This window comes from Salvelinus namaycush, chromosome 28 (assembly GCF_016432855.1).
Source record: "Salvelinus namaycush isolate Seneca chromosome 28, SaNama_1.0, whole genome shotgun sequence".
In the NCBI taxonomy this organism is placed as follows: domain Eukaryota; kingdom Metazoa; phylum Chordata; class Actinopteri; order Salmoniformes; family Salmonidae; genus Salvelinus; species Salvelinus namaycush.
In genome coordinates this window covers 31,125,846-31,143,916 of record NC_052334.1, presented here as the reverse complement: position 1 = coordinate 31,143,916, position 18,071 = coordinate 31,125,846, and the positions used below count along the sequence as shown (strand labels likewise).

General features: G+C 44.0%; 1 protein-coding gene across 1 annotated transcript; it reads right to left on the bottom strand.

Moving 5' to 3' along the window:
• Window positions 1–1,433: 1,433 nt before the first annotated feature.
• On the bottom strand, window positions 1,434–17,815 carry LOC120023650 (glutaminyl-peptide cyclotransferase). Its single transcript, XM_038967700.1, has 7 exons — window positions 17,651–17,815; window positions 12,355–12,501; window positions 11,863–12,144; window positions 11,166–11,333; window positions 2,769–2,868; window positions 2,532–2,648; window positions 1,434–2,448 (listed from the first exon to the last, which is right to left on the bottom strand). The coding sequence occupies exons 1-7, from the start codon at window positions 17,765–17,767 to the stop codon at window positions 2,270–2,272; spliced, it is 1,110 nt and encodes a 369-aa protein (XP_038823628.1). The 5' UTR covers window positions 17,768–17,815; the 3' UTR covers window positions 1,434–2,269.
• Window positions 17,816–18,071: the final 256 nt, after the last annotated feature.

The following is an 18,071-nucleotide window of genomic DNA, read 5'->3' as shown; positions in this document are numbered from 1 at the left end:
CAGTTGAAGTCGGAAGTTTACATACACCTTAGCCAAATATATTTAAACTCTGTTTTTCACAATTCCTGACATTTAATTTAACCACTTTATTTTAAGAATGTGAAATGTCAGAATAATAGTAGAGAGAATTATTTATTTCAGCTTTTATTTCATTCATCACATTCCCTGTGGGTCAGAAGTTTACATACACTCAATTAGTATTTGGCAGCATTGCCTTTAAATTGTTTAACTTGGGTCAAATGTTTCGGGAAGCCTTCCACAAGCTTCTCACAATAAGTTGGGTGAATTTTAGGCCCATTCCTCCTGACAGAACTGGTGTAACTGAGTCAGGTTTGTAGGCCTCCTTGCTCGCACACGCTTTTTCAGTTCTTCCCCATATTTTCTATAGGATTGAGGTCAGGGCTTTGTGATGGCCACTCCAATACCTTGACTTTGTTGTCCTTAAGCCATTTTGCCACAACTTTGGAAGTATGCTTGGGGGTCATTGTCCATTTGGAAGACCCATTTGCGACCAAGCTTTAACTTCTTGACTGATGTCTTGAGATATTGCTTCAATATATCCACATAATTTTCCTACCTCATGATGCCATCTATTTTGTGAAGTGCACCAGTCTCTCCTGCAGCAAAGCACCCCCACAACATGATGCTGCTACCCCCGTGCTTCACTGTTGGGATGGTGTTCTTCGGCTTGCAAGCATCCCCCTTTTTCCTCCAAACATAATGATGGTCATTATGGCCAAACAGTTCTATTTTTGTTTCATCAGACCAGAGGACATTTCTTCAAAAGTACGATCAAATGTGCAGTTGCAAACCGTAGTCTGGCTTTTTTATGGCGGTTTTTGCTGAGTAGCCTTTCAGGTTATGTCGATATAGGACTCGTTTTACTGTGGATATAGATACTTTTGTATCTGCTTCATCCAGCATCTTCACAAGGTCCTTTGCTGTTGTTCTGGGATTGATTTGCACTTTTCGCACCAAAGTACGTTGATCTCTAGGAGACAGAACGTGTCTCCTTCCTGAGAGGTATGACGGCTGCGTGGTCCCATGGTGTTTATACTTGCATACTATTGTTTGTACAGATGAACTTGGTACTTGAAGGAATTTCAAAATTGCTCCCAAGGATGAACCAGACCAAATAATCTGTCTGTAAACAATTGTTGGAGAAATTACTTGTGTCATGTACAAAGTAGATGTCCTAACCGACTTGCCAAAACTATAGTTTGTTAACAAGAAATTTGTGGAGTGGTTGAAAAACGATTTTTAATGACTCCAACCTAAGTGTATGTAAACTTTCGACTTCAACTGTATGCTCACTGCTCTGACCTGCTGTCACACAAACAATGTCAACCGGTTTCGTTTCACTCTACTGGCAGCGACGACCAAAGCAAAAAATAAGATCTTTAAAGGTAAACAGTACGTGTGGAGAGGCATTATTCTTATTTTTTGGATCAACATTTATTTCTGAGTCTAATATGGTAGTACAAATTTAGCAGTGTGTATTATTCCAAGATCAGCATCAAAATGTGGCGAATATTGTTATAACAACACAGCAGGCTTTTCAACTTAAAATGTCCATCTGACCTAGTAGGGTATAAGGATCACGTATTAACAATACAAATATAGATAATATCTCCTGACCTCAGCAAGTTTTTCTATGCTAATATGAAGTGGACAGTGTAATGCCATGTGCATTCAGATAGAGAGCGCGAGGGCCCCATCAGTTGTTTGTGTGATATAGAATTACAAGGCTTCTAGGAATGACGTCAGGCTCTGTACATTAACGCACCGACACGAGCCACTGTCTCCTGCCACAGCTGTTCCAAACCCTCCTCCAATTAATATCAAAATGATCACCATCCCTCTGGAATGCAGGGTTGAGGCCTCTTTGTATGGTCTATTATCAGCTTGGATTATCAGATAGAAGGCAGACAGTAATGTACCAGTATTAAAACAGAAATAACACAATAGCAAGTCATAAGCCACAAGGTATGGAGCTAGTAATCAATGTTTATCTTGTTAATCTATCTGCATCTCTCTCTCTCTTCCTCCTGGCTAGTGGGGCACATACATTAGCACAAAGCATGGCTCCTCAGAAAGAGAAGGGGAAGTAGGGACATAGAGAGAGCACTGTGGAAGCAGACACACAGAAGATCCTTTAGGGAAGTCTGCAGGCTAGGGACAGAGCATTGATAGGGCTGTGTGTGTGTGTTTGTGTGTGAAGAGAGAGCTGTGTTAAGGGGCCCCAATAGAACCAGTGAAGCCCTAACATTTAGGGGGCATTTTGGGGATTCAGGGCTTGAGGTTTCATGTTGAGGTACTCCAGCACGAACACCTGCAGGATCTTGTTGAGGTTCTCGATGGTGGAGCGGTCCAGGTTCTGCTCGTTGTCATCAAACGTGTGCCACACAGAGGGGAAGGGGGTGGGGATGAGATGGAGGACGCGCACACCTGAGAAGAAACCAGAATACAAAGCTCATTAGTACCCTACAGAACACAGCCAAGCCTATGTTAGACCCAGTGTGTTAGTTTACCTCTGTTGAGGAATGGCATGTGGTCATCCTGCACCGGACCCACAGGCATACCGGGCCAGAAGTACTGTACATCGTTTGGATGGTCCTTCAGGTGGCCCGTGTTGTGCAAACGACGCTCTGAAAAGAGAAGGAACATTCAACATATTAGCTAAGCCCTTTGCACTATGAGAGAGAGAGAGAGACAGACAGAGTGAGCGAGGCTGATAGAATAACAGAGATCAGAGAGTGAGTGCTCACCGATGTTCTGCATTCTGGTGAGCCACCGGGCAGTGTTGGGGAACTGGTTGCCAAAGCGTGGACTGGGGCCCCCAATCAAGTCTAAGAGCAAAAACAGGTCCTGGAGAAGAGGGAGAAAGAAGGGAAGAAGAAGAGGAGGGTGAGGAGAGGAAGAAATTGAAGACAAAGGATCCCCTCAGGTCAGTGTGTGAGAGGGTCCACCAGCCAGGTCTCATGGGAAAGTAATTCTCCACAGCCTGGAGATAACTCCCTAAAAGACCACTACCTCGAAGCTTATGAAATTAAGGATGACATCATGCTACCAGGGCCGGTATTATGGGCGGGCTTAGGGGGCCGCCCTCCTGTACCTCCTTGCCCGTTCAAATAAAATATTTAAATATTGATCATTTATTTGACCGAGACGAGCGCCGATAGAAAGACGCGAGCGAAACCATCCGAGCGAGCGAAAACAGTGCCCCTCTCTGTATTAGTCTGATATTTCTTAATTTCTTCCTTTTAACTTTTTGGATTATGTGTGTATTGTTTTGTATTGCCAGGTATTACTGTATTGTTTTGTATATCCCAGTTAGGGGGAGTGATGAGCTCTACAGCAGAGTCTCACAACTCAATCGCTGGTTGAAAACTGTTTTCTGCCCCTCCCAAAAGATAGAATTTGTAGATAATTGGCCCTCTTTCTGGGACTCACCCACAAACAGGACCAAGCCTGACCTGCTGAGGAGTGACGGACTCCATCCTAGCTGGAGGGGTGCTCTCATCTTATCTACCAACATAGACAGGGCTCTAACTCCTCTAGCTCCACAATGAAATAGGGTGCAGGCCAGGCAGCAGGCTGTTAGCCAACCTGCCAGCTTAGTGGAGTCTGCCACTAGCATAGTCAGTGTAGTCAGCTCAGCTATCCCCATTGAGACTGTGTCTGTGCCTCGACCTAGGTTGGGCAAAACTAAACATGGCGGTGTTCGCCTTAGCAATCTCACTAGGATAAAGACCTCCTCCATTCCTGCCATTATTGAAAGAGATCGTGATACCTCACATCTCAAAATAGGGCTACTTAATGTTAGATCCCTCACTTCAAAGGCAGTTATAGTCAATGAACTAATCACTGATCATAATCTTGATGTGATTGGCCTGACTGATACATGGCTTAAGCCTGATGAATTTACTGTGTTAAATGAGGCCTCACCTCCTGGTTACACTAGTGACCATATCCCCCGTGCATCCCGCAAAGGCGAAGGTGTTGCTAACATTTACGATAGCAAATTTCAATTTACAAAAAAAAAAAGACGTTTTCGTCTTTTGAGCTTCTAGTCATGAAATCTATGCAGCCTACTCAATCACTTTTTATAGCTACTGTTTACAGGCCTCCTGGCCCATATACAGCGTTCCTCGCTGAGTTCCCTGAATTCCTATCGGACCTTGTAGTCATAGCAGATAATATTCTAATTTTTGGTGATTTTAATATTCATATGGAAAAGTCCACACCCACTCCAAAAGGCTTTTGGAGCCATCATCGATTCAGTGGGTTTTGTCCAACATGTCTATGGACCTACTCACTGCCACAGTCATACTCTGGACCTAGTTTTGTCCCATGGAATAAATGTTGTAGATCTTAATGTTTTTCCTCATAATCCTGGACTATCGGACCACCATTTTATTACGTTTGCAATCGCAACAAATAATCTGCTCAGACCCCAACCAAGGAGCATCAAAAGTCGTGCTATAAATTCTCAGACAACACAAAGATTCCTTGATGCCCTTCCAGACTCCTTCTGCCACCCAAGGACGTCAGAGGACAAAAATCAGTTAACCACCTAACTGAGGAACTCAATTTAATCTTTCGCAATACCCTAGATGCAGTTGCACCCCTAAAAACTAAAAACATTTGTCATAAGAAACTAGCTCCCTGGTATACAGAAAATACCCGAGCTCTGAAGCAAGCTTCCAGAAAATTGGAACGGAAATGGCGCCACACCAAACTGGAAGTCTTCCGACTAGCTTGGAAAGACAGTACCGTGCAATATCGAAGAGCCCTCACTGCTGCTCGATCATCCTACTTTTCCAACTTAAAAAAATGTGGATACTGTTGCAAAGCTAACTAAAAAGCAGCATTCCCCAAGTGAGGATGGCTTTCACTTCAGCAGTAATAAATTCATGAACTTCTTTGAGGAAAAGATCATGATCATTAGAAAGCAAATTACAGACTCCTCTTTAAATCTGCGTATTCCTCCAAAGCTTAGCTGTCCTGAGTCTGCACAACTCTGCCAGGACCTAGGATCAAGAGAGACACTTAAGTGTTTTAGTACTATATCTCTTGACACAATGATGAAAATAATCATGGCCTCTAAACCTTCAAGCTGCATACTGGATCCTATTCCAACTAAACTACTGAAAGAGCTGCTTCATGTGCTTGGCCCTCCTATGTTGAACATAATAAACGGCTCTCTATCCACCGGATGTGTACCAAACTCACTAAAAGTGGCAGTAATAAAGCCTCTCTTGAAAAAGCCAAACCTTGACCCAGAAAATATAAAAAACTATCGGCCTATATCGAATCTTCCATTCCTCTCAAAAATTTTAGAAAAAGGTGTTGCGCAGCAACTCACTGCCTTCCTGAAGACAAACAATGTATACGAAATGCTTCAGTCTGGTTTTAGACCCCATCATAGCACTGAGACTGCACTTGTGAAGGTGGTAAATTACCTTTTAATGGCATCAGACCGAGGCTCTGCATCTGTCCTCGTGCTACTAGACCTTAGTGCTGCCTTTGATACCATCGATCACCACATTCTTTTGGAGAGACTGGAAACCCAAATTGGTCAACACGGACAAGTTCTGGCCTGGTTTAGATCTTATCTGTCTGTAACGGCAGCCTTCCCTCTCTTCACTAGAAGAGGGGGTGAAACAGGGATCGGACCAACACGCAGCGTAGCCAGTGCTCAACATATTTAATTAAACGAAAACAGTGAACACTTACAACGAACAAAATAACAAAATGTGGCAAACCGAAACAGTCCTATCTGGTGCAGAACACAAACACAGAGACAGGAAACAACCACCCACAATCCCCAACACAAAACAAGCCACCTATATATGATTCTCAATCAGGGACAACGATTGACAGCTGCCTCTGATTGAGAACCATATTAGGCTGGACACAGAAACAGACGAACTAGACACACAACATAGAATTCCCACCCAGCTCACGTCCTGACCAACACTAAACAAGCAAAACACATAAGAACTCTGGTCAGGACGTTACACTGTCGGAAAGATATCAGTTTGTCTCTGTGAATGGTTTGTCCTCTGACAAATCAACTGTACATTTCGGTGTTCCTCAAGGTTCCGTTTTAGGACCACTATTGTTTTCACTAAATATATTACCTCTTGGGGATGTCATTCGAGAACATAATGTTAACTTTCACTGCTATGCGGATGACACACAGCTGTACATTTCAATGAAACATGGTGAAGCCCCAAAATTGCCCTCGCTAGAAACCTGTGTTTCAGACATAAGGAAGTGGATGGCTGAAAACTTTCTACTTTTAAACTCGGACAAAACAGAGAGGCTTGTTCTAGGTCCCAAGAAACAAAGAGTTCTTCTGTTAAATCTGACAATTAATCTTGATGGTTGTAAAGTCGTCTCAAATAAAACTGTGAAGGACCTCGGCGTTACTCTGGACCCTGATCTCTCTTTTGACGAACATATCAAGACTGTTTCAAGGACAGCTTTTTCCATCTACGTAACATTGCAAAAATCAGAAATGTTCTGTCCAAAAATGATGCAGAAAAATTAATCCATGCTTTTGTTACTTCTAGGGTAGACTACTGCAATGCTTTACTTTCCGGCTACCCGGATAAAGCACTAAATAAACTTCAGTTAGTGCTAAATACGGCTGCTAGAATCCTGACTAGAACCAAGAAATTTGATCATATTACTCCAGTGCTAGCTTCTCTACACTGGCTTCCTGTTAAGGCAAGGGCTGATTTCAAGGTTTTACTGTTAACCTATAAAGCGTTACATGGGCTTGCTCCTACCTATCTTTCCGAGTTGGTCCTGCCGTACATACCTACACGTACGCTACGGTCACAAGACGCAGGCCTCCTAATTGTCCCTAGAATTTCTAAGCAAACAGCTGGAGGCAGGGCTTTCTCCTATAGATCTCCATTTTTATAGAATGGTCTGCCTACCTATGTGAGAGACGCAGACTCGGTCTCAACCTTTAAGTCTTTACTGAAGACTTATCTCTTCAGTAGGTCATATGATTGAGTGTAGTCTGGCCCAGGAGTGTGAAGGTGAATGGAAAGGCTCTGGAGCAACGAACCGCCCTTGCTGTCTCTGCCTGGCCGGTTTCCCTCTCTCCACTGGGATTCTCTGCCTCTAACCCTATTACAGGGGCTGAGTCACTGGCTTACTGGTGCTCTTTCATGCCGTCCCTAGGAGGGGTGCGTCACTTGAGTGGGTTGAGTTACTGACGTGATCTTCCTGTCTGGGTTGGCGCCCCCCCATGGTTTGTGCTGTGGTGGAGATTTGTGGGCTATACTCGGCCTTGTCTCAGGATTGTAAGTTGGTGGTTGAAGATATCCCTCTAGTGGTGTAGGAGCTGTGCTTTGGCAAAGTGGGTGGGGTTATATCCTTCCTGTTTGACCCTGTCCGGGGGTATCATCGGATGGGACCACAGTGTCTCCTGATCCCTCCTGTCTCAGCCTCCAGTATTTATGCTGCAGTAGTTTATGTGTCGGGGGGCTAGGGTCAGTTGTTTATATCTGGAGTACTTCTCCTGTCTTATCCGGTGTCCTGTGTGAATTTAAGTATGCTCTCTCTAATTCTCTCCTTCTCTCTTTCTTTCTCTCTCTCGGAGGACCTGAGCCCTAGGACCATGCGTCAGGACTACCGGGCATGATGACTCCTTGCTGTCCCCAGTCCACCTGGCCTTGCTGCTGTTCCAGTTTCAACTGTTCTGCCTGCGGCTATGGAACCCTGACCTGTCCACCGGACGTGCTACCTGTCCCAGACCTGCTGTTTTCAACTCTCTAGAGACCGCAGGAGCGGTAGAGATACTCTTAATGATCGGCTATGAAAAGCCAACTGACATTTACTCCTGATTATTATTTGACCATGCTGGTCATTTATGAACATTTGAACATCTTGGCCATGTTCTGTGATAATCTCCACCCGGCACAGCCAGAAGAGGACTGGCCACCCCTCATAGCCTGGTTCCTCTCTAGGTTTCTTCCTAGGTTTTGGCCTTTCTAGGGAGTTTTTCCTAGCCACCGTGCTTCTACACCTGCATTGCTTGCTGTTTGGGGTTTTAGGCTGGGTTTCTGTACAGCACTTCAAGATATTAGCTGATGTACGAAGTGCTATATAAAATAAACTTGATTTGATATTGCTAGGTATTACTGTATTGTTTTGTATTACTGTATTGTTTTGTATTACTGTATTGTTTTGTATTGCTAGGTATTACTGTATTGTTTTGTATTACTGTATTGTTTTGTATTGCTAGGTATTACTGTATTGTTTTGTATTACTGTATTGTTTTGTATTGCTAGGTAGTACTGTATTGTTTTGTATTGCTAGGTATTACTGTATTGTTTTGTATTACTGTATAGTTTTGTATTACTAGGTATTACTGTATTGTTTTGTATTACTGTATTGTTTTGTATTGCTAGGTATTACTGTATTGTTTTGTATTACTGTATTGTTTTGTATTGCTAGGTATTATTGTTTTGTATTGCTAGGTATTACTGTATTGTTTTGTATTACTGTTTTGTATTGCTAGGTATTACTGTATTGTTTTGTATTACTGTATTGTTTTGTATTACTGTATTGTTTTGTATTGCTAGGTATTACTGTATTGTTTTGTATTACTGTATTGTTTTGTATTGCTAGGTATTATTGTTTTGTATTGCTAGGTATTACTGTATTGTTTTGTATTGCTAGGTATTACTGTATTGTTTTGTTTTGTATTGCTAGGTATTACTGTATTGCTTTGTTTTGTATTGCTAGGTATTACTGTATTGTTTTGCTAGGTATTACTGTATTGTTTTGTATTGCTAGGTATTACTGTATTGTTTTGTATTACTGTATTGTTTTGTATTGCTAGGTATTACTGTATTGTTTTGTTTTGTATTGCTAGGTATTACTGTATTGTTTTGCTAGGTATTACTGTATTGTTTTGCTAGGTATTACTGTATTGCTAGGTATTATTGTTTTGTATTGCTAGGTATTACTGTATTGTTTTGTATTGCTAGGTATTACTTTATTGTTTTGCTAGGTATTACTGTATTGTTTTGTATTGCTAGGTATTATTGTTTTGTATTGCTAGGTATTACTGTATTGTTTTGTATTACTGTATTGTTTTGTATTGCTAGGTATTACTGTATTGTTTTGTATTACTGTATTGTTTTGTATTGCTAGGTATTATTGTTTTGTATTGCTAGGTATTACTGTATTGTTTTGTATTACTGTTTTGTATTGCTAGGTATTACTGTATTGTTTTGTATTACTGTATTGTTTTGTATTACTGTATTGTTTTGTATTGCTAGGTATTACTGTATTGTTTTGTATTACTGTATTGTTTTGTATTGCTAGGTATTATTGTTTTGTATTGCTAGGTATTACTGTATTGTTTTGTTTTGTATTGCTAGGTATTACTGTATTGTTTTGTTTTGTATTGCTAGGTATTACTGTATTGCTTTGTTTTGTATTGCTAGGTATTACTGTATTGTTTTGCTAGGTATTACTGTATTGTTTTGTATTGCTAGGTATTACTGTATTGTTTTGTATTACTGTATTGTTTTGTATTGCTAGGTATTACTGTATTGTTTTGTTTTGTATTGCTAGGTATTACTGTATTGTTTTGCTAGGTATTACTGTATTGTTTTGCTAGGTATTACTGTATTGCTAGGTATTATTGTTTTGTATTGCTAGGTATTACTGTATTGTTTTGTATTGCTAGGTATTACTTTATTGTTTTGCTAGGTATTACTGTATTGTTTTGTATTGCTAGGTATTATTGTTTTGTATTGCTAGGTATTACTGTATTGTTTTGTATTGCTAGGTATTATTGTTTTGTATTGGTAGGTATTACTGTATTGTTTTGTATTGCTAGGTATTACTGTATTGTTTTGTATTGCTAGGTATTACTGTATTGTTTTGTATTGCTTGGTATTATTGTTTTGTATTACTGTATTGTTTTGTATTGCTAGGTATGACTGTATTGTTTTGTATTGCTAGGTATTACTGTATTGTTTTGTATTACTGTATTGTTTTGTATTGCTAGGTATTACTGTATTGTTTTGTATTGCTAGGTATTACTGTATTGTTTTGTATTACTGTATTGTTTTGTATTGCTAGGTATTATTGTTTTGTATTGCTAGGTATTACTGTATTGTTTTGTATTACTGTATTGTTTTGTATTGCTAGGTATTACTGTATTGTTTTGTATTACTGTATTGTTTTGTATTGCTAGGTATTAATGTATTGTTTTGTATTGCTAGGTATTACTGTATTGTTGGAGCTAGAAACACAAGCATTTCTTTGCACCTGCGATAACATCTGCAAATCTGTGTACGACCAAGAATCTGTGTACGACCACTAATCTGTGTATTTGATTTGTATGTGTAGCCCATGTATCTGGCATGTCGTACTCTTTTTGGCCAGACAGCATCAGATACATGAGCTGCATACAGTAAGACTCAGGGAACTGTTTTGGTCGCTAGGATGCTTCTCTGGTGAGATCGTTTCAGCCACTTGTGAATCTAAGGAAAGTTGGTGAGTTCACAGTGTCAGTGTCTGTAGTGTCAGATAAACATGCTCTCCATTATAGAACATGTAACCTACTGTAATTGAAGTGATTTGTTTGACAGCCAGACGAATACATCATGACTGATTGTGTTTATGCCACATTAAAAGGTAATATATTTGTATAGTTAAATTACGTCTTTACCCCCCCCGCCAAAAAATGCCCAACCAACTGACTCATTCTGGCGCTAGTCCTGAACACTAGCACCATGCCAAATTCATGACCCCTCTCTAAAACACACATACCTCACTGCAGGACTATGAGCCTCTCTGAAACAGTCTCCTTTATCTCTTCCCTGACAGGAATGGTGCTCTATTTGTTTAAACAACAGTAGTACTATCTCTCCATAGCTAGGATACGGCTAGAATATTGTAGATGGCATGATAAATGTCCAAATATATTCCACTACTCAAGCCTCCCCAATGGTTGCTTGTCAAGGCTGAAAGATGCGTTTATAAATCAAACATATGAAGGACAGAGGCTTTAAGATGGCCCATCCCTGCACTGCAACTGGGTGAATATTAGGTCCCCATATGCTGAATTGGCTGAATTTGTGCTTAGTTGTTTGAATATGTGCCTGTAATGCCTGACATACAATGCCATGCAGTTCGTTGGTGTCTGAGGCTCCAGGTGGGTGTGCTGTGTTCTCCATCTTCTGGGCCAGGTGGCGGGAGCCGTACAGGGAGTCTGTAGAGGTCCACTGGAACAGAGCCTCCTCTCCATCAAAGAACAACAGCTGGAGAGACAGGTTGGGATTGGATCCCTGGTAGAGGATGAGCGGGAGAGTGAGACAGAAAGAGAGAAAAAGAGAGGTGGGGGCAAGAAAGTGAAAGAGATGTTTATTAGTCACTGCAAACAGTACTTGGGGAACTACTGGTTTGAACTTTTAGCTTTACTGCCACCTATTGGTTTAAACAAAACACTGCTATGAAGAAATCGGTATTCAGTTTGTTAATTCAGGGTGGCCTTTGTCACAGTCTGTAGTGTCAGATAAACATGTCCCCTGGCCTGACCCTATGGCTGCCCCTGTCACTCAGGACCCATCCCCTCAGATTGAGGTCAGCTGCCCCATGGAGCAGGGCAGCACAAACAGCAATGTGAGGAGGCTCTGTGACTGCTTTGTCCATCTCTTTTCATCTCTCATCTCTCAATTCTTTGTTGATCTTGGCTACAGGTGTGTAAAAACTTTGAGTGGGTTTTTACAAACTTTTCTGATCTAATATTGCTCATCAAACATAAATTATTGTACAGACTAAAGTGGACACATGAGAAAATTCTAAACCTTTCCCCACCTTCAGAGTCTTCAGCTCGTGGTCCAGAGCCCGTACCAGCTCCAAGATCATGGCACAGGGCACAGCTGAGTCCGTGGCACCCAGGAACTCACGCCCATGCCACTGGGGAGGGTAGTACTTGGAGTCGTAGTGGCACGCCAGCACCAGGTGACGCTTGGCGGAAGGGTTGAGGGTAGCGATGATGTTGTTGAAGGTCATGGGACCGTAAGGGGTGTGTGACTCAAACATGTCCTCCTTAACATCCCAGCCTGCCCTCAGAGAACCCAGAGTGCTCTTGATGTGCTAGTGGGAAACAGACATGTTGTACAATTAAATAGACAAAGCATTGGGGAACACATTGGGAAACATTTATCCTGGTAACTGACTAAAAAGAACTGACTAAATCCCCTCTCCTACATACACTGTACACTGACGAGTCTAATCACGCCAATGACATTATAAGTAGACCGCACACAGTCGATTGTTCATGCTGTCAGCCATAGGGATACCGACCTGTTGCGCTGCCAGGCTGCCTGCAGAGTTGGGGTACCGTGTCACTAGCAGAGGCCTGAGGTCCCTCTGCCACATCTGGTTCAGGTCTGTGTGTGACAGGACCCTGGTGATGTCACTGGAGCTGAGGGTGCTGGGCTTGTGGCTGATCTAGACAGACAAGTGGAGAAGAGAGAAGAATGCACAAGATAATCAGGATTAGGGGTGCTCTGACAACCATGAGGACAGGAACAAGTGGATTTTCTTCATTACCACCTGTTTAGTTGAGACAGAGGCCCTGGCAGAGAGGCTGTCATTGAAAGAGGCACCACGGATGCTCCTCATTAATCACAATCAGTTCAGCCGAGGTAGATTAGTTCAACCTCTCAGAAAGCGATAAACAAAGACAGCCATGCAGGGAAACTAATACCGTGGCTAATCACTACGACCTTGTTCCAATATCTACCGTGTGCAAATGGAAATATACAGTTTAGAACACTGTGAAAGAACATTGCGTTACAGTTGCAACTTGCACATCTTCAAAGTAGAGAAACGGAAATCTCTAGTGTTGCATTCAAATTGAGGAACAGGCTAGGCAGGAAATACACATGACGCATAGATCGTTACAGTCTCTTAATATACTGTAGCTTTGTCGAATATCTAGAGTACAGGACATAGGCTACTGTATGGTTTCAAACGGTCGGTTTACACCTTGCTATACAATCATTTGTATAGTGTGTCTGGCTGATGTCTACCAAGACAAGCTACAATACAACACAATATTTGCTTTATTGGTCCATTTTGTTGTTGTTGCTGTCACAGTACCCAAGCTACATCATTAGACAAGGTTAACCAATCGTTGAAAAACCCAAGGTTACCCAACAATTGAAAAATCCAAAGTGACGCAAGTGAGCTAGTTTATTCTTGTTTTCATATAGGAATGATACACTGTGTGTACATTTATGGTTTGACAAGACTGTTCATGACTGATTTGACAAGATTGTGTATGCCTGTAGTGAACTCAAGCACCTTTGCTGCGAGACATTTCAAGAGACAAGCAGCAATCACAGATCCAGGAAACAAGGTTGTGAATAAACTGGCAGGTTACTACAGCTGTGGCTTGTGTGAAAGGTATGCTAGCAGGCAGCTCAGAAATATGAAGGGTGCTTGCTAATACATTTCCCCTGCCTCTCACAGGGAGCTTCCCACAGATACATGATGGAAAGATCTTTATACCTTCTTGGAAGACAAAGCATATCACAATTATTTTGTAGGCTTGATGATGAGGGAGAAAAACAAATAAGTCCACAAAATAAGCCTTAACAGCATTCTAGGAAGAAACCCATGGACACAAGGTATTGATCATATTCCATTCCACCTGCCCCGATCCTTTTTGTTTGGTCTCAAAGTTCACCTGCCTCTTGTGCAGTGATCCTCTGTTGTCCTGGTAACTGGGACTGAGCGCCAGGACAATAAGTGGTAGAAACAAAGATGGTGAATAAGAGAATAACACCAACATTTCAACACCCTTCCCCTGTAGCCTGAACTGTGCTCTGAAGATCAGCAGCTCTCTATTGTTTCAGTGTATAATTTGCATGTGGTGATCTGGCTGAGGAGATGATCTGTGTTATGAAACTGATGTCTGGGTTCTCTGGAGCTGAAAGGTCAACATCAATATGAACAGAGCATGGTCTTTCTTCTCTCTCCATTTAGCAGTGTAATGGCTGTCAATGTCGTTCTCCTCCTCAGACGAGGAGGAGCATGGATCGGACCAAGATGCGGAGTAGTAGGAATTCATGTTTTAATGGCAAACCAACAAACACTACAAATTAACAAAACAACAAACGTGACTAACCTGCAACAGTCCTGTGTGGCCCAAACGCTGACACAGGAACAACCACCCACAAAACACAAGTGAAACCCAGGCTGCCTTAGTATGATTCTCAATCAGGGACAACGATAGACACCTGTCTCTGATTGAGAATCATACCAGGCCGAACACAAAATCCCAACATAGAAATAGAAAACATAGACTGCCCACCCAAAACTCACGCCCTGACCAATAAACAACTACAAAACAAGAGAAAACAGGTCAGGAACGTGACATAACCCCCCCCTTAAGGTGCGAACTCCGGGCGCACCAGCACAAAGTCTAGGGGAGGGTCTGGGTGGGCATCTGACCACGGTGGTGGCTCAGGCTCTGGGCGAGGTCCCCACCCCACCATAGTCACTCCCCGCTTCCGTATCCCCCTCCCAATGACCACCCTCCAACTAAACCCACCTAAATGAAGGGGCAGCATCGGGATAAGGGGCAGCACCGGGATAAGGGGCAGCAGCTCCGGGATAAGGGGCAGCAGCTCCGGGCTGAGGGACGGCAGCTCCGGGCTGAGGGACTCTGGCAGGTCCTGGCTGAGGGACTCTGGCAGGTCCTGGCTGAGGGACTCTGGCAGGTCCTGGCTGAGGGACTCTGGCAGGTCCTGGCTGAGGGACTCTGGCAGGTCCTGGCTGAGGGACTCTGGCAGGTCCTGGCTGGACGGCTCTGGCAGGTCCTGGCTGGCTGGCTCTGGCGGATCCTGGCTGGTGGCTGGCTCTGGCAGATCCTGGCTGGCGGCTGGCTCTGGCGGATCCTGGCTGGCGGCTGGCTCTGGCGGATCCTGGCTGGCGGCTGGCTCTGGCGGATCCTGGCTGGCGGCTGGCTCTGGCGGATCCTGGCTGGCGGCTGGCTCTGGCGGATCCTGGCTGGCGGAAGGCTCTGGCGGATCCTGGCTGGCGGAAGGCTCTGGCGGATCCTGGCTGGCGGAAGGCTCTGGTGGATCCTGGCTGGCGGAAGGCTCTGGCGGATCCTGGCTGGCTGGCTCCGGCAGCTCCTGACTGGCTGGCAGCTCCTGGCTGGACGGCTCTGGCTGGTCCTGGCTGGACGGCTCTGGCTGGTCCTGGCTGGACGGCTCTGGCTGGTCCTGGCTGGACGGCTCTGGCTGGTCCTGGCTGGACGGCTCTGGCTGGTCCTGGCTGGACGGCTCTGGCTGGTCCTGGCTGGACGGCTCTGAAGGCTCGGGACAGACGGGCAGCGCTGGGCAGGCAGACAGTTCAGACCACGCTGGGCAGGCAGGCAGTTCAGACAGCGCTGGGAAGGCAGACAGTTCGGGCAGCGCTGAGCAGGCAAGCAGCGCAGGCGGCGTTGGGCAGACGGCCGACTCTGACCTGCTGAGGCGCACAGTAGGCCTGGTGCGTGGTGCCGGAACTGGAGGCACTGGGCTGGAGACACGCACCACAGGGAGAGTGCGTGGAGGAGGAACAGGGCTCTGGAAACGCACTGGAAGCCTGGTGCGTGGTGTCGGCACTGATGGTACTGGGCTGGGGTGGGAAGGTGGCGCCGGATCTACCGGACCGTGAAGGAGGACACGCGCTCTTGAGCACCGAGCCTCCCCAACCTTACCAGGTTGAATGGTCCCCGTAGCCCTGCCAGTGCGGCGAGGTGGAATAGCCCGCACTGGGCTATGCAGGCGAACCGGGGACACCACCTGTAAGGCTGGTGCCATGTACGCCGGCCCGAGGAGACGTACTGGAGGCCAGATACGTTGGGCCGGCTTCATGACATCCGGCTCGATGCCCAACCTAGCCCTCCCAGTGCGGCAAGGTGGAATAGCCCGCACTGGGCTAAGCACGCGTACTGGGGACACCGTGCGCTTTACCGCATAACACGGTGTCTGACCAGTACGACGCCCTCTCACTCCACGGTAAGCCCGGGGAGTTGGCTCAGGTAACCAACCCGGCTTTGCCACACTCCCCTTTAGCCCCCCCCCCAAGAAATTTTTGGGTGAGCCTCTCGGGCTTCCAGCCGCTCTGCCTTGCTTTAGCCTCATACAACCTCCTCTCCGCTTTCGCTGCCTCCAGCTCCGCTTTGGGGCGGCGACACTCCACTGGCTCTGCCCAGGGTCCTTTACCGTCTAGGATCTCCTCCCAAGTCCATTCCTCTTTTCCCCATTGCTGTTGTTCCTGCCTTCCTTCTCCACTCCGCTTGATCCTGGTTTGGTGGGTGTTTCTGTAATGGCTGTCAATGTCGTTCTCCTCCTCAGACGAGGAGGAGCATGGATCGGACCAAGATGCGGAGTAGTAGGAATTCATGTTTTAATGGCAAACCAACAAACACTACAAATTAACAAAACAACAAACGTGACTAACCTGCAACAGTCCTGTGTGGCCCAAACGCTGACACAGGAACAACCACCCACAAAACACAAGTGAAACCCAGGCTGCCTTAGTATGATTCTCAATCAGGGACAACGATAGACACCTGTCTCTGATTGAGAATCATACCAGGCCGAACACAAAATCCCAACATAGAAATAGAAAACATAGACTGCCCACCCAAAACTCACGCCCTGACCAATAAACAACTACAAAACAAGAGAAAACAGGTCAGGAACGTGACAAGCAGGTTCCATTGCCAAAGGTAATAACAGTGTGGTCTAATAACATATTAACACATGGGCTATTAACCAATGAAAAACAGTAATACACTGGTTATGAACCTGGTGATAATATTTCAATTGGTCACAATCATGTTTTGTTATAGGATTACCTGTTGAAACATGCCCTGCATAGGCCTACTCTTGTCATTTCTCTGCCAACCATCCCCATGGTTTGATCACAGAGACCTAAAGACAACACTGTGGGGATACTGTATTGCAATATCTCTTTCCAAGAGGTGTGCTTTAAGGGAATGGGCTCACACATTGATCTGAGAAAGGGTTAAAAGGGGCTCCACTTTAGATCTATAAATATCAAGATCTGCAATTGGTGGATCAATGATGACTGTGCTGCCATAGCAACGAGACAAAGAGAAGAGAGGATGAACAACATTGGGACCTGAATGGCCAAGCACCCTTTATCTCAAAGAAATTACACATCTCTTGCAATGAAGTGTAGGCCTATTAAGGATGCATTAAATGCCATTTGAGGTGAGAGTTGTAAAAACAAACTGTGGTTTGTTGTTATTTTGAATGGATTCTATTATTTAAATTACAAAACTGTGAAAATAAATGCTTTGTAATATTATTAAATATAGATAAATTATTACTGTCTCTATCTCATTGCTGTCTCTCAACTCTCATTAGTCATTCATTGCCTTTTTTCCCACCTGTCTCTTTAGAAAATTACAACTTTTTGACATTTTCTAAATTAATGTAGGCTATAGCAATCATATATGTTATGCAATAGAAAGGATGAATTTGGTAATAACTTTTTTTGTTTTGATAAAAGCAACAAGAACATGCACACAATCATTGAACCGTGTACTGTAATATTTTTTGTAGCCTACCTTATCTTGTGTCCATGGGACCTGTGCTCTCTGTCCATTGATATTATCGATAAATGTTGCACAAATGCTCACTACATAAAATAAATGTATAAGCGGACTGGAGCGACGTTCAGTCATCGTGGCGGTTTCTCTCACTGAACATTCAAAGCTTCTCCTCAGTGTAATCTCGGATCATGTGAAAAACATGAGGGAGGACCAGAGGCATTTTACAGGCGTCACTGTTTTTTTTTTTTATCCCAAGGCGCCACAGAGCAGAGGGTCTATTTATGTGAAATTGCCTTTTTGGTTTCATGTTTGATTTGTTGTGAAGGCTTCAATTCGATTTTGCTGATAATAACATATTAGATCAGAAAAGCTTGCATTGTAAAATGCAGCTTGCAATGTATCTGCATTTTATGAGGCATGGTAATCAAGCAATACA

Bases quoted from the DNA above. Each gene is read 5' to 3' on its own strand.
- LOC120023650 (XM_038967700.1), bottom strand. From the start codon at position 17,767: ATGACTGAACGTCGCTCCAGTCCGCTTATACATTTATTTTATGTAGTG. The intron at 12,145-12,354 runs GTCGGTATCCCT...GTTTCCCACTAG, and splicing joins GCAGCCTGGCAGCGCAACAG to CACATCAAGAGCACTCTGGG. The intron at 2,449-2,531 runs GTAAACTAACAC...GTTTCTTCTCAG, and splicing joins CATGCCATTCCTCAACAGAG to GTGTGCGCGTCCTCCATCTC.